At 59.3% G+C, this 16,538-nt stretch overlaps 1 protein-coding gene across 1 annotated transcript; it reads right to left on the reverse strand.

The window, feature by feature from the left end:
* Nucleotides 1-515: 515 nt before the first annotated feature.
* RNPEP (arginyl aminopeptidase) lies at nt 516-15,068 on the reverse strand. Its single transcript, XM_074351499.1, has 11 exons — nt 14,597-15,068; nt 11,780-11,917; nt 11,320-11,468; nt 7,068-7,184; nt 6,435-6,670; nt 4,816-4,929; nt 4,053-4,165; nt 3,861-3,969; nt 2,793-3,017; nt 1,832-1,974; nt 516-1,026 (listed from the first exon to the last, which is right to left on the reverse strand). The coding sequence occupies exons 1-11, from the start codon at nt 15,035-15,037 to the stop codon at nt 868-870; spliced, it is 1,944 nt and encodes a 647-aa protein (XP_074207600.1). The 5' UTR covers nt 15,038-15,068; the 3' UTR covers nt 516-867.
* Nucleotides 15,069-16,538: the final 1,470 nt, after the last annotated feature.

Raw genomic sequence — 16,538 nt, forward strand, 5'->3', positions numbered from 1 at the left:
CCCATGTTTAGGAAAAGCAACTGAAATACATTTACATACTTTGCAGCACCCCCTCACTCCACACCCCACACTCGTCTTGAACGCTTAGGTCCCCATGTGGAAACCAGGAAATCAGAACTTGAGGCCAAGTTCTGAGCAGACTCCGTGTCTCCCCACACGACTGACAGTCACCCAGGACCTGGGTGGGGACTGGGGAAGCTGCAGGGATGCTGAGAGGCTGTGGGGAGAATTTGCCAAGGCAGTTTATTTGCAGCAAAGGGAGAAGGAAGGGGTGCAGGGCTGCAGGCTGAGCGTCTCGAGAGCGCAGGCACAGCTCCTGTGTGCTCTCCCCGCAAAGCCTGCCTGACCCACGCTGCTCCTCATGTGCACGTGTGCTGGTGGGACCCCACCTTCTCCAGCCCCCTGCTCCCTAGAACACGGAGACACCACCATCCTCTGGGTCTTTCCCACTGACCTGCTCAGAACACTGGCCAGCAGAGGGGAACCCGGGAGAACGAAGTTCACAGTCACTTAAAGACTTTTCACTCAAAAATATTTATTAAAATCATGATTAAACCTCAAAAAGGAATGCAGCGCTTTGCACAGTACTGAGAGGATCAGCAAAAAGAAAAAGAAAAAGAAAAGCAAATCCTTCTTGCTCCTCCTGAGACCCAGATGGGGGGGAGACGGCCCCTGACAGCGCCAGCGGCCGGGCCTGCCCGAGGGAACTGCCCCAGGCGGTCCCCTGGTCTCAGGTCGGAGCAGAGGCCCAGGGAACAGGCTGCCTATCCCGGGGCTGTGAACTCGCGAAGCTGGTGAGACCCGGCACCGGGAGCTATGGCTGCAGAGCTGCCAAGTCGGCCGAGGCAGAGGCCGTCGCGGGGGCCTCTAAGTGCCCGTGGGCGCCACGATCTGCTGCACGTAGTGGACCACGTTGCTGTGGAGCTGGGAGGCAGTGGCAGCAAAGGTCTCCTTGGCCAGGGCCCGGGCGGCCTCGCCGCCCCGCATCATGGCGTGGTACAGCGGGAGGGTGTACTTCTGCTTCCCCTGCAAGAGGCGTGCACAGCCGTCAGCCCACCCGGGGTCTGCGCCCCAGCACTGCGCTCCTGGACCGTCGTGGTCATGTGCCAAAAGGGATACGGGTGCCAGCGCTGGAGCAAGGAGCTTCCCAGACGCGAAGACCAGCGTCCTGGGATCTCCTTGGAGGCCGAAGACCCGCACGGACGTCTCAGCACTCCCCTGCCTGGGGAGGTCTACGCTCGACAAAACCAGTTTAGGGGGCTTGGCACGTGGGAGAGACCCCAAACTCTCAGAAAGCTGTAAGTGGTCAGCCAGCAAGTCAACAGCAGGCAGGAGAGGCCACAGCCCCCAACACAGGACCGCATGAGGTCCTGCGGCAGCCAAGCATTGGAAAATCCACACGTTTGCACAGCCACCCCGTAAGGTCCTAACCCCCAGAGGCTGGAGGAGACCTGTGAACAGGTGCCTGCGAGCAAGTGTGGGAATCTGAACGCCGCTTCATCCGCAGCCCGGCTCCCACCCTGCTCTGGAATCTCCGGATGCTCATCCGGAGAGCTGGGCAGGCCCCTCCCCAGGAGCAGGAGCCTGTAATCTCCCCTGCATTCAGCTTGTCCCGGCCTCTCCCCAGAGACCAGCACCGCTCACCCATGACCCTCCCTCTCCCGCCCTCCCAGCCTCGGGTCAGCGCCAACCGGCTCCTTCCCCTTGGGCCTCGCCAGCTGATCTGCAGAAAGTTCCCAGGCTGTGGCTCCTCTCCCCTAGGGCAGCCCCACCCACAGGACCACTGCTCCCTGCCATGTGCCCAGGGGGACCCGTAGGTGGGGGCACCCACCTGGCTCTGCAGGAATTCCTTCACTTTCCAGAAATCCTCCTGGTGGTCGTTCTTAAGGACAATCTGGCCCCATCGCAGCCGGAGCTCTGCGTTCTGGGAATTTGAGACCTTTGCATATGTCTCTCCAAGTCTTTTCACATTCCCTGGAGAAAAGAAACAGGTTGTTAACGACTTCCTGGCAGAGCTGAGAAGGCCGGTGTCTGCCCAAGGCCCTCCGAGGGCACCAGCAGAAACTTCAAGGAGGCTTCCGACCACCCACCCGACTCGCCCCTTTATGCCTGAAACGGTGACCTTGTCCCACACTTGCCGTGATTCCTAAGGTTCTTCCACCAAACTTCCCTTCGTATTACTACATATCTTCTGCCATCACCCTGTCTTCCTTCCCAGATTAAAGCTCGTGTGTCCCTCTAAAATATCCTGCCCCAATTTTCCTCCCACCAGCAACCTGCTGAAAGTCACCTTGGTTTTTTCTAACCGTTTTTTAGAATTCACTCCTTGGTGAGTATTACTTCTGGTGGAGCAGAAGTGAGCGTTAGTGTTTAAGAGCTTCAGCCAAGTGGCTCCAGGCCCCAGCCCCACAGCTGCTGGCTGCGTGGTCTGTGTCTGGGCTCTCCCTCCAGCCTGGGGGTCACAGTCGCAGCACCCAGAGTGGTCACAAGGGTCACGTGCCCTAGCAGACACGAGGCACTTAGAAGGACCACCTGCAGAAGCCGAGGGTGTCTCCCCTCTTTACAGAAGAACTGGGGGTTGAACCCAGGACCTCGTCCACGCTAAGCACGCACTCTACCACTGAGCTACACCCTCCCTGCTCGGACACGCTCCTTGCCGAGGGCCTCTGCCCACCCCCTACTCCCACCCACAGCCACCTGCGGAGGAGCCTGTCTCCCTCCAGCCCCTGATGTAAAGCTGTGCATGCCAGGGGCCCGATTCACCGCTGAAGAAACAATCCACTCTTTCTCACCGGCGGGGAGAGGGGACTTCTGGAGAACCTTATCCAGGAAGTAAACCAGCTGGTAGGTCTTCCAGGCAGAGATGGACACAGCGTCGATGGCCCTCTGGTCTAGCTCCGCGGTCGCCCACAGCTGGGCCAGCTCGTCAGCCGGCCTCATGAGGGAGTCCCCGGGAGAGAGGTCAGGGAGGTAGGGGGGCCAGCCCGGGGTGTTCAGCCAGCGATCAAACTCAAGTCCTGTTTGGCAGGAGGGGAGAGAGGCCAGAGTTCCCGGCAGCTCCAGGGCAACTCGCCCCAGCAGCTCCCAGGACCTCACCCTCTGCCTGCCTCTCCACATCCCAAAGGCTCCCTCTAGAACTTACACTGCTTCCTACACAGCCACCCGCTCTGCGGGGTCCTGCTTACAGTGATGCCTACACTGTCTCAGTGGACCCCACTGCCCCTTCCACTGTGAGGGTGTCCTGGGCCCCCAGTCATCTTGGTGCATCAGGACCACGGCACGGGTGCGGCCCAGCTCTGCTGCCCAGAACCGCCCGGTGCCAATGACCCTGGGCTCCAGGCCCCGCTGCCTGGGGTCCTGCCCCTGCTCTGCCCGACCAGCTGGGAGCCGTGGGCACGTGATGGCCCTCTCTGTGCCTTGGGGTGAGAGGCCCTGGCGTGGCTGGCAGTTGTGAGGATTAAACGCACAGTAAGAGTTTAGCGCACGGCCTCATGTGTAGTAGACACTCAGCAACTTACATGTCACGAGCTGCAGACCCACAACTACAACCAGAGGGCAGTGCCAGCAGGCTGGCCCGACCCCAGGCGGCTGGGGAGCCAACGGGCAAGCCAACCATGGAGCGGCCCAGGGCAGGACACGCTCCACCCTCCCTCAGGAAGCACTGTGACACAATGACCACGTGTGTCCAGAGACGGGGAAGTGGAAGAGGTGAGCAAAGCTCTTCGTGTCGAACAGAGCCCAAGACCCCACGTTGGCCCCAAAGTGCCACTACCCAGACCCCCACCCCTGGCACCAGGTCTCCCCGAGCGTGAGTCAGACCCTCCCTCGACGATAACCTACAAGCCAGTTCCTCTGCTCACCTGGGATGGAATCCACCCCCTTTTTCTTCAGCTCAGGGAAATATTCCAAGTAGAAGTCAAGAAAGTCATCGGCTAAGATACTTTGGAATTTAAATTCATCCACGTAGGCCTGTGAGGAGGGAGGCGTGTTCGGGCGCCCGGTCCGCAGGCCCCTCCTCCCCCCTGCTCCCCTCCCCTCTGAGCTGACTGCACCTTGAGGAAGCCGTCAAACTGGCCCTGGTCGCCCACCAGGTGGGCCAGGTAGGAGACGAAGCAGAAGCCTTTCTCATAGGGGGTCTCATTGTACGTATCGTCCGGGTCAACACCTGCAGGGAGAGATCCAGATGCAAAGAGCAGCCTCGGGAGAGCCGGGAGCTTTGCTTCCCAGGGACAGCGAGGCCAGGAAAGTCTCCAGACCCAGCTGGGCTTCGCTCCAGGCCCTTCGAGACACCCAACAAGAGGACGGAGAAGGCAGCCCCGGGGCCCCGGCGGCGTTCCCTCATCCCCGAGGGCGCTGTGCTAGGTGGGCTCCTTCAGCCCTGCGCCTCCTCCAGCCCCGCTGGTCTCACGGACGCGCAGCCGCCCTCCTGGAGCCGCGGGGGTTCTACAGGCGTTCTAGACCGACACCCACCAACTACCCGCCTAGAGAAAGAAGTTCCCGCTCAGAGTCGGCAGCGCCCGGCACGTGAGCTTCAACTGCACAAAAACATTTAAGTCAGTCACATGTGGAACTAACAAAAAATGTTAGGAAACAGAAATTCATGACCTTGGACAAGTCACTGAGCTCTTCTGGCGCTCAGTCACCCCTCCGCCCAGTAAGGATAACAGGACGGTGGGAGTGGGGCGGAAACAGCCCAAGAGGGACGGGGACCCAGACCCGCGGAGTCACTGCAGGGGCTCCTCCCTCGAAGGCCAGCATCCGTGTGCTCAGAGCACATGAGAAGCTGAACCTGACGAGGGCCCCACCCCAACCCACCTGGCTCTATCTTCACCCGCAGCTTGTTCAGTGGGTGGTCCTCGCCCGTTAGGTCCATGTGCTGCCGAAGCAGAGCCCGCCCCGTCGCGGCTTCCAAGCAGGTGTACGCGGCCCCTGCGCAGGAGACAGCGGCTGGTGCCACCCCAGGAACGTCCTCCTGCGTGGCCCCAAGAAGTGGGGACCACGGGTGGGCAGGTGGGGCCCAGGCTCCCCCACCACACCTCTCCCTCCAACTGCGGCCTTCCCCAGCAACGTGTTCTCCTTTTTAGAGACAGTGACTGATCTTCCACAAGCAGAGTGTTTACCCCAACTTCCTCTCAGACTGGAGAAACGTCATCCAAGACTCTCCCGGGCCGCCTCCCTCCAGCTCTAATAGTCACTGAGGGGGCGGCGAGGGGAAGGGACTGACGTGAACCAGCCACTGTCGCTCTCAAGATGCCCTGACTCTGGGCAAGCGACCCGACCCCGCTCAGCCTCGGTTCCCTCATCTGCACAGTGGACAGAAACATCTGCCTGCAGGACTCTCAGCGGCTGCCTCAGACACTCACAAGGGCTCTGGCTGGAGCGAGACATCTCGACACACTTCCTGGGAAGCAGGAACAATGTGTGCCAAAAAGCCTTTGAAGCGTTCGGGTCCTGACATATGTTTCTAGGAATTTCTTTTTATTGAAATAGCCTAAGACGAACGTAAAGATGTTTGTCCGAACACTATTTCATTGGAAAACTGAACACAACCTAACAACTGGAGAGCGAATAAATACAAAGTGTCCATGCTTCGCAGCTGCAGAAGAGAACGTAATGACCTGGGGAAACGTCCAACTTCATTAAGTTCGGGAGAAAAGGCAGTTGTAAAACCGTGTATGGTCTGACGATTCACAAACACAGAAGAACGTCTGAATGGACATCCACTGACTATCTCTGCATGGTAAGGTTACAGGTCAATGTTCTGTGTGCCCTTTTCCACGTGGGCAGAGAAATCAGAGACTACAGCTGCCACGTTGCTAAAGCACCTGACACGCGGTGGGTTTTCATTCTAGACGGCGGTGAGGCTGCACTTGAGAAGCAGAGCTGGGCTCAACCTGAGTTGTGTCCTCGCCTGCCCCGCAGCTGGGGCGCGCTTCGTAGAGTCACGGTGAGCCGCGTGTAACAGAAGCAGCTAGACCCGCTCCCCACGGCTGCCGCAGAGTCGGCAAGCAGCGGGCCCGGTGCCCAGCGGGCACGCAGGTGCCCGTGGCGGGGAAGGCTCACAGCGCTCCCGGGATCACTCACAGAATGAGCTGGCGTCCGGGTGAACAGCCCGGCGGCTCTGCCAGGTGTCGGCCGTTTAGGGAGAACAGGGCACCCAGTGGCTTCAGCACCACAGAGGCACCTTCCCTGGTGTTCTTGGAGACAACTGTCCACTTTGGGCTGCCCTCTCCCCACAGCTCCCGACTAGTGACAGGCAGTCAGGGGGATCCGTTCAGGCAGAACTTTGGTCTCGAGTCAGCCCCGGGCCTCTCCCCCAGCTCTCTGCACTCCCACCGCCTCCCTCCACGCTCACTCGGACCCCCAAACCCCACAAGGAGACAGTGCCAGCCTCGCAGGCCGGGGGTGGGAGGCAGGTCCGAGGAGGGGCTCACCGAAGAGGGTGGTGGAGATCCTCCTCTGGGCGTACATGGTGAAGCCCTCATTCAGCCAGAACTCCCCCCAGTTGGCGTTGGTGACCAGGTTCCCAAACCAGCTGTGGGACACCTCATGGATGATGACGTCGGCCAGGGAGCGGTCGCCCGCCAGCAGGCAGGGGGTGACGAAGGTCAGGCAGGGGTTCTCCATGCCCCCAAATGGGAAAGACGGGGGCATGAAGAGCACATCATACCTGCCGGAGCAGGAGGCCATGGGAGGTCACAGGTAGCTCCAGGGCCACCCCGCCTCCGCCCAGGGCGTGGGCCCGGCCTGCCCGATGGGGACATGGTCAGCCCTGTCACCCCGGCTCCCTGGGGCCCAGTAGGGCCTTGGGGACGTCGGGTCGGAAGATGGCAGAGAGGGAACGGGGTGTGGGGCTGTTCCTGCAGCGGGAGGTCACATCAGTCAACCCCCCGACAGCAAACCCCAGGCACTTTCCCCGCACCCACAGCCCGCCTCCCCGAGCCCCTCCCCGGACCACAACTCCACCAGCAGGGCCTGGATTGTCTCCTCCCCCTCCCTGGCCCTGCCCAGCATGGGGGAGCCGCTCAGTTCAACCACAGAGACATCAGATCCACGTGACACCACACCTGCCCCAAACGTAGGGTCCGAAAAGCTTCTCTCCCGTTGCCAAAAACTCCTCTATCACCCCGTCGTACTCCGCCTTGGCGGCCGCGATGAGGCAGGGCTCAGCCCACACCCGGCTCCTGGACACGAGGGTGCAGAGAAGGGGTGCTGTGCTCATGGCGGGGACCAGCCCCGGCAGCACCTGCAGAAACTGGCCTCCATCTCACACCAGGCCGACGACCGTGACACTGCGGCCATCCCCGGGGACAGGAGAGGCCAGCCACCCACACCGACCTGGAGAGCGCACCACACCTGAGGGGCCAGAGGACCCTAGGCCAGCCCAGGGTGGTGGCCTGCCTGCCCTACGACACCAACACTGACCGCAGCCTTGCAAAAGCTACACAGCCCTCCAGGCCTCAGTCTCCTCATCTGTGGGAGGCACGGTGAAGAGAGAAGGAGGGTGCGGAAGCCCTGCTTCCCACAGTGGCTGGCGGAGGAGACACCGGTTTACCTCACTTCCCCGCAGTGTGAAAAGACTTTCACGACCTAACCTCTGGAATTGAAAGAAACTTTAGAGATAATCCAGTTAATGCTGATAGAAAAGCATTAACTGTCTCAGGTGCCCCGGTGGTCCTGCGGCCATGAGGGAGAGTGCCTCGCTCCTTGGAGAAGCAGGCTGGTTCACCTAACGGTCCAGCGAAACAAAAGCAAATGCACACAAAGCTGGAACTAATCCGGCAACGTGGCCGGGCAGACAGGTATTCAGTGCATCACTCTCCCAACTTCCGATCAGAAATGTTCAATTATGAGAGGGGGTTGGGAACAGCTCCACATTAGAGTGTGCGCTTGGCGTGCATGAGGTCCTGGGTTCAATCCCCAGTGCCTCCATTAAAAAAATGTTAATCATGATATTTTCAGAGCAAAAAGATGAGAAAACAAAGGTAAGGGGTGGGAGGAATGAAGAGGGTCCAGTCCGACAGAAAGTCAAGGCTGAAAGGGGATGGGAGGGACCAAGACCACCCGCGGACTCCGGGCCCTGCAGCTGAAGCCCACGTCCAGCCAAGGCCCCAGATGCTCAGTGGGCCGCTCCTCACATGGACATCCCTAATCGAGGGACACACGGCAAGGTGGGCTGGTGTGAGGCCAGGACACGGGAAGATGGGGTGAGGGAAAGGCGGGCTGGGGGTGGGAGAGGCCGACAAGCTCGGGTCACACGGGGCTTCAAGTGCTGTGTGACACATTCGGGGGTGATCACTGTGGCCGCAGGACACAGAAACCAGGCCAACGACAACAGGGCGTGAGCTTCCCCAGGACAAGCAGGGGGGGCGAGGGCAGGCCCCATGGGGCACCCACACTCGGGGGTGGACGGAGGAGACCCACAAGGAGACCACAACCAGGACGGCCGCATCACGGAGGCAGAGGTAGGTGGACAGAGGCAGGTGAGGCGCAGGGCAGAAGGGCTGTCCTGTGTCCACCAGGCGTCCACATGCCCTCAGTCCAGGACAGTCAGTGAGGCAGAGGGCTGGACTCCAATGGGTGGAAGTGGGGAGAGGGGGTGAGCACAGGCCAGAGCGGAACGTGGGCTCAGTGAGGTTTTGGGTGTGTTTTGTGCTTTTTTCAGAGCTACGAGACGTCATGCTCAGGGGCTGAAAGGGAAGAGGCAGTTGGGCTGCAGGTTTGAACAGAGGGTAAGTAATGGTTGATCAACAGCTTAGATGAAAAGATTTGGCCCGAACAGAAGGAAGGAAGGGCCCTCATCAGAATCCAGAGGGAAGGGAGGACGAGAGCAGACCATGAGGACCTTGGGTGTGCAGGACACAATCGTCCCTAACAGACTGAAGGTCCCAACAGAGCAGAGACAAGACCAGCCGCCTGGCGTGTGGGCCGGGGTCGGAACCGGAGCCCTGAGGACCTGGGTCAAGTCTCCATTTAGGGAGGTGGGAGGCCTGCTGAGCCACGGGGCAGGGTGAGGTGAAGACTGCGTCTGCCGCGTGACCCTCGGAAACCTCTCCAGTGTCTCCGCTGCCTGCCCTTCCGTCCCAGGGCGTGCGCAGTCTCCCTCTCTCCAACCCCCGGCGCAGAGCAGGGAGGGGGCTGCAGGACCCCGGCCAGACGCACAGCAGCAGGACACAGCACGGGGCCTGGGCGTCGCTGAGAGATGACCAGTCACGCCTGGGCAGGACGGAAGCCAGGCAGGAGAGGCCAGCTGCCCAGGGTGTGAGGGGCGGGGACAGGGAGCTGGTGGGAGTGGGGCTGCCACAGGGCAGAGGCCAGCAGGGGTTCAGAGGGCTGCAGGGCCAAGCTGTCACGAGTTCCTGATCCAGCCCAGTCCTCAGCGACGCCCGTGTCCCGGCCCAGGGACCCGGCGTGAGTCGGGGGAGGAGGTGGGGGTGGAGAAGGCCCAGGCCAGCCCAAACCCGGGAGGCCTGCGTGGAGGAAGGGCGCCAGAGCAGGCCTGCGGGAGCCGCCCTGCGAGCCGCACCGCCACCCGCGGGCCCGCAGTTAGCCAAGTCCCCGGCCCAGCGTGCCGGCCATCGGCAGCAAGAGCATCAAGGCCAGGCAAGCGGGGACCCAGACAACCCCCCACCCCAGAACGTGGATGCCATCGGAAGCAATTAGTACGCTCGCAGTCAGCCTGGAATCTCACCGCCAGGATTCTAGAGCGAAAAGCACTGGGTTTGCAGGAGAAACCCTGGAATCTGAATCCCAGTCCCACCAGCCCCGTGGTGGTGCTCACACCTTCTCACCAAAGCCTCCGTCTGCTCATCTGCAAACTGGAGACAGCACCTCCCACGGCTTTGTGAGGATTAAAAAAGGTAACATACAGGAGGCCGGTGGGGAACGTTCACCCATCTCTTCTCCCAGGATTCTCCTCCTGTGGCAACAGGGACTGAAACTGGGGGCCTGCTTTGCCAGGAGACCCTCCTGCTTCACAAACCCCCATAAGACCCTACGATGTGACCCACCCGGGGGGCGAGGACCGTCCACCTGACGGGGGAAGGGGTAGGCTATCAGGCCCGTTACCCAGGTTCTGTCCCTGGATTGACCTACTGTCTTCACTTTTGCACAGAGGGTTCACATAAAGTGCGGTGGCCTGGTGTGTTCAGAAACCACTGCTCCCTCATTTCCACCAGGAGCTCATCCTGTTACTCACAGAACCGTAGCGAGAGTAAGCACCCTAAGATCATTCCTCTGCTCGTCCGGTTTCCTGGCAGCTGACGTGCCTCTGGGCACCTATACCCTGTCCACCAGGAAAGGGACCTTCTCTCTCCGGACTGGTTCTCTTCTGAGTGTGTGGCTGGAAGCAGACACCACCGCAGCCACACTGATCACTCTCTGACCCGCGGACAGAGGACCACGATGCAGGGGATGCTGCTACGCCCGGCTCAAAGCCAGAGGCTAGCAACAGACCCTGTGTGTCGGGGAGCTCAGAGCCTGGCGGGGAGGACAGCTTCCTGTTTGCACCAGGTTAAGCGGGGAGAGAAGACAACAGTGGGCCTAATGTCAACTGTGGACTTTGGTCGATAAGAACGTGCCCGTGTTGGTTCAGCGACTGTACCAAACATGCCACACGGATGAGCGACGCTGAGGGTGGGGAGTACACATGTGTGGGTGGGGAGGGCTATGTGCACTCTGTATTTTCTGCTCAATTCTGCTGTGAACCTGAAACTGCTCTAAAAAATAAAGTCTATTAGCTAAAAAAAAAAGACAACAGTGGGAAACAGCTGCACTCCTGGTCAAATTTCTCTTCTTGGGAAACCTTAAAAAATCCTTATTTATCTCCGCTAACCCCATCCCCTGCTGCAGTGAGGGACCTGTCACCACAGGCTCAGGCTTCTGCATCGGAGCAGAGGGATGGGAGCCACCACGCTCCTGTCCAGGCGGACCGTGAAGTCAAGGCCACGTGTTCTAGGAATTAAGTGCCAGAGAAAATGAGATTTGGTTCAAACACAAAAAACAAATATGGTTGCAAGAAGGTGATTTAGAACTTAAAGGTACCAACAAAGGTCGCTCTCCTGAACTACTGCCCGAGCTCCAATCTGCCTCTGCGAGATGGCCCAGGAGAGCCTGCTCAGCACAGATGCAGGGTGAGAACGGGGCTGGGGGGAGGGGGGGGCGCGGGGACTACAGGGGAGGGGCGTGCTGTGCCGCACAAAGGCCCTGGGCTCGGGAGGCTCCTCCCCGAGAACCACCCCGGCAGGCCCGGGGACTGGTCAGAGGCCTCCATGCCTCGGAGGGCAGTCCAGTCTTGCCTGCAGGGGCCTGGTCTCCTACCTGGGTCCAACATCGGCCGAAACCAGATCTCCAACGGCCAGAGCTACCAGGTAGGAGGGGATGGGATGACACATCTGGAAGAAGAACTTATTTGGACCTCTCTCCTCCCAGGTGTTAGCACTCATCACAGCGGTGAAGCCGTCTGGGACCTGACAACAGAGAAACCTTAGGCGACCTCACCTGGACAGAGTCTGCTTTTGCTGAGCTGGAAGGGCAGCAGGTCCGCCACCTGCATGGTGCTGACGGTGACCTGCAGTCCACCTTGGGAAGCACGAAGGCTTCATGAAACTGAACTTGGGCTAACCTGATGGGACTGAGCACAGATACAATTTCTGCAGGTGGAGGAGGTTCCCAGAGGCCCCCTGGGCGGGGAGTACACTACTAACTGAAACGAGGCCCGGCAGGTCTGAAACGATCATTTCAACCCCAGGGACAGGGACACCCGCCCTCGGCCCCTCACCTCCACAAGAGCAGAGTATCTGAACTTCACTGCAGGGGTGTCGAAGCAAGGAAAGAAGGCACGGTTCAGGACGGCCTGACCCTGGGTGTAGACGAAGGGCTTCTTTCCTGCCGTCTGCTCCGGGGCCAACCAGCAAACCTGAGAGGAGGCGAGAACATTCAGACACCTGCGTGAGCCCAGTGCAGCTGGAGGGAGGCGCTGGCTGGACAGGAGACTCTCAGGTACCCAAATTCTGCCAATGGCGAAAAGGAGTTCCCCTGGAGAATAGACACAACTGTGGGGGTGAGGATATATGTCAGCCCCACATGCTGCCTAGAGTTTGGAGAAGAGTCAGAGGATTCCAGGAGGGTCTCAAGGGAAGCAAAACTCCCTGGCTGGGCCTTGGAAAGTGGACAGGACTGAGGTGGCTGGACAGGAAGGCAGAGGACATCCTCCGGGAGGCGGGCAGCATCATGAGGAAGGTGAGGAGGGATGTGGCCCCATACGGAGGTGGGAGGTGCACCTGGACAGGTGGGACGAAGGACTCTGAACACAGAGACATCTGAGACTGATTTTTAAGAAGCATAAGGGAGGCACACTGGGATGCTGCGTTTTTCTCTGGTCGTGTGTGTGTGTGTGTGTGTGTGTGTGTGTGTGTGTGTGTCTCCTTCCAGAGTCCAGTACAGACGGAAAGATGGGGAGAGAGAGTAACATCTCAGTGGAGAAACCCAACAAGCCCTACCTCAGCCAGGTGGCCAGAGGTCAACACAGCCGTCACAAGTCACACTGACACTACGAGCCCTCAACACGACATTACAAAAATGGCCCTTATCTCTGTGAACTTCCATTCAATTTTGCTGGGAAACCAAAACTGCTCTAAAAAATAGTCTATTACAAACAAACCAACCAACCCCATAACCCCATATCTAATCACGAGAAAAACATCAGGCAAATTCCAAAAGAGGGGCACCCCACTCCTTGAAACTACCAAGGTCACCCACACAGGGAGGTCTGAGAAGCCGCCACAGCCAAGAGGAGCCTGAGGACACGTGGTGGCTGAACGGCCTGTGGATTTCTGGACAGGATCTTGGTGCAGAAATACACTAGTTAAAAACTAAGGAAATCCGAAGACACTGTAGACTCTAGTTAATACCAAGGTATCAAAACTGACCCGACAACTGTAACAAATGCATCCTACTGTAAAACTAACAAAGCAGAAACTGTGTGGAGGGGGCTTGGGGAACTCTGTACTACCTGCTCAGTTTTTCTGTTAAAAAAAATCCTAGTGTGGAGGGTCCAGCTCAGTGGTAGAGCACATGCTTAGCATGCATGAGATCCTGAGTTCAATCCCCAGTGCCTCCATTAAATAAATAAGTAAGTAAACCTAATTACCTCCCCCTGAAAAAAATTTACTTTTAATCCTATTAATGGCAAAGACTGTAGCAAGCTGGCAATAAAAGTGAACACTTGCAGAACCCCATGAGGTGCCAGGCTCTGCATTAGACAGAACAAAGACAGCTCCTGTAACTTCTGTCAGACTCATGTCCATAAAGACTGACCACCATCCCCTCCACCATGACTCCTTACTCATCATCTCTGCTTGAGTTTTGTCTGTTTTTGTTTTAGCCTGGAGGAGGCTAGCAGGACATACACTACAGAGTCCACGTCTGGGTGGAGGTGTGACCTGCGGTGGAGGTGAGCGCCCTCAGTAGGATGGTGGCAACGAGAAGGAGCAGGTGCAAGGCCGTCAGTGGAGACCTGCACAGGGCGAAGGGCAGTGCTTTGTCAAGCGTGGATCTCTGCCATCATGTCTGAAAGGAAAGCTATGCAGTTTGGGGCAAGGTGGCAGGGAGGGTATAGCTCAGTGGTAGAAACGTGTGCATGACGTCCTGGGTTCAATCCTCAATACCTCCACTAAAAATAAATAAACCTAAAAATATATATATATTTCAAAAAGCTATGTAGTTTGGATATTTAATTTGGGGTGCCACTTCTAGCAGACAAATTCAGGAGGGGCCAAAATTTTCCAGTTATCCTATTTAATCTCTGCCTCAAACCAGGAACCAGAACATAACAGAGCAAACACGGTCCCAGATGTCATGTCACCCTAGTGGTCCCTGGGTTTTTCCTTTGTAGTTCATTTATTTCCAGAATGGTGAGAGACGGAGACAGAACTGCCCTCTTGAGCAACTTCCAACAGCAAAAGGGGAAATGCTACCAGAGCAGCAAATGCCAAGGGTAGGCAGGCACCAGCTGTGAGCCTCGGAGCCCACCCTACCCAGGAAAGGACTAGCAGCTGCGCCAGGACTCTCGTGAGGACTCTGCGACTCTCAGGGACGCAGGCACATCTTTTCCCTTCTGATTTCCTCCCGGTTAAGACTTAAGAGTCAACCAGCAGTGACAAAGCCAAGAAGCCTAATTCCAGCTCTCACTTTTACTCAAATCCTTCTGTGCACCAAAGCCAGGACTTCGTGAGAGGAAGCACTAACTGGCCGGTTTCAGAGCCGTCTCAGCCCGACGCCCTGGAAGGGCACCTGGAACAAAGGGCTGAGTCAGCACGGGGCAACGAGCCCGCGCCGGCAGGGCCTCCGCAGAGCAGAAGGAAGAGGCTCACCACCCGGCCGGGCCCTGACAGCCCTAAGCTCACTTCCTGAACCTTCGCGGTCCAGGGAGCCGGGAGCGTGCGGTGGCCTCCTGGGGCACAGGCGGGCCAGGGAAGGCGGTGCGGTGACGGGGCACAGGGGGCGTCTGGAGGAGGACAGGCGGAAGCGACAGGAGGGGCTGTGGGCGTCTGGACCAGGGCTGGCCGGAGGAGGGGCGCGGGGAGGAAACACTCACCCCGGGTCCCTCGCCGACGTGGTAGGTGAGCTGCACACGCACGCGCTCGCCGGCGCCACACGGCTGCGGGAAGTGCACGCACAGCGCCTGGCCGTAGTGCGAGAAGGGCCGCGTGCTCACCGGCACCGGCTCGGGCTCCGGCTCCGGCTGCCCCGCGCCCCGCGGACCCCGCCGCAGCGCCGCCGCCGTCACCTCCACGCACGGGTGCGAGTCCAGCCGCAGCTCCGCGGCGCCGCCGGGCTCGAGGCAGCGCAGCTCCAGCACCGCCGAGCCGTTCAGCCCGCGGCTGCCCGGGCCCGGCCCGGGAGGCCCGAACTCGACCCTCAGGTCCAGGTGCAGGTGCAGCAGCTCGAAGGCGCGGAAGTTGGAGGCCGACGCCACGTCCTCGGCCAGCGCCGAGCGCAGCACCCGCCCGCCAGCTCCGGTCCCGCCGCCCGCCATCGCCCAGCGCAGCCAACGCCCGGGCGGCCGCAGGCCCCGCCCCGCCACCGCCCCGCCACCGCCCCGCCCACAGGCCCCGCCCCTCCGCTCCTCGGCCGCTGGGCAGACCCCGCCCTCCCGCCACAGCCCTTCCCCTCAGCGCAGGCCCCGCTCCTAAGCGCAGACCAAGCGAGGCTGCTCGCTAGGGCCCCGGGCGCCGTTGTGCAGACCTCGCCCCCACCCACCCCCGCCACAGCCCTGGGCCCGCCGCAGGCCCCGCCCCTCAGACCCCGCCCACAGCACAGACCACGCCCCCAACGCCCCGAGCGCCCGCAGGCCACGCCCTGAAACAGGCCGGGCCTCGCCCCTCCTCCTGATTCCCCAGAGCCCCCCTCCCAGCTCTGCCCGCACCGCAGGATTTGGACAGTGTGGGTGGGATAATTGGGTCCACCTCTGTCCGAATTCATCCCCGCGTCTGACTCCAGGCTGGCCGCACCGAGCCCGGATTGCAGGGGTCTGGGTTTCAGATCGTACGCTCGCACTCGGCCAATTGTTGGGGCCTTGTCGCCTTGGGCAAACCTCCCCCAAGAAAGGGGACTCTTTCCCAGCCTTTGGCACGGTGCAACAGGAGGAATTATACCAGTCTCTCGAGTCCACTGTGTCCTGTGTCTAAACACACCTGGGAAACAGCACGGAATCCACACCTGCCGCGTTCTCCCGGAGCTCCGGGCGCGCAAGGGCTGGGGACAAGCAGAGTCTCAGCGGACAGCTCCCTGAGCCGGCAGGCCCCGACTGCGTGCTTGGTTTCTCTCCTGCACCAGTGGTGGCAGTGGCCCTCTGTGACCAGGAGCAAGTCAGTGGTGAGATTTTTACCAATCAGACAGGAAATGAGATTTTGTTAAAGTAGGGAGTTTTTCATAAAAGGAAACATTATCCTAGAATATGCTTCCAGTTTTCCAGTGTTAAATACATCTTATTTTATAAGATGCTTGTGGCAGATGTTTTTAAATTCCATAAAGTCAACGTTATTTTTTTTTTTTAACTTACTGGCTAGCAAAATCCCCAAACTTTGGAAAACCACTTTTCAGACATTCAATGCATCTACCTTCAAGTTACCCATTCCCTACACACCAGCTGCTGTGCTGGGTGCTGGGGATACAGCCTAAGCACGCCTGCCACAGTGCCTGTCCCAGCGGTGCTCACAGGCCAACTCACACTTCAATTTACAGAAGGAACAAAGGTCATGACAATTCCACGTGCTGTGCTATGACCTGGGAAGAGCAGGGTGCCTCAGGAAGGCGAGGGGACATGGGGCCTGATCTGTCCAGTGTGTATCGCCTAGAGGAAGAGGGCCCTTTATCTTTGGCTGCAGAGCAAAACATCTGTGGAGCTATGACGTTTGTCCTTCTAGCATTAACTTATCCCTGGGAATACAAGTGGCTACCTCCAGCCCCCTCAGTGCTGCTTCCCCTGTAGATGGCACCCTAACAACTCACGCACAGCAGAGACAGTCAGGAAAGCC

This window comes from Camelus bactrianus, chromosome 23 (genome assembly GCF_048773025.1).
Source record: "Camelus bactrianus isolate YW-2024 breed Bactrian camel chromosome 23, ASM4877302v1, whole genome shotgun sequence".
Taxonomy (NCBI): domain Eukaryota; kingdom Metazoa; phylum Chordata; class Mammalia; order Artiodactyla; family Camelidae; genus Camelus; species Camelus bactrianus.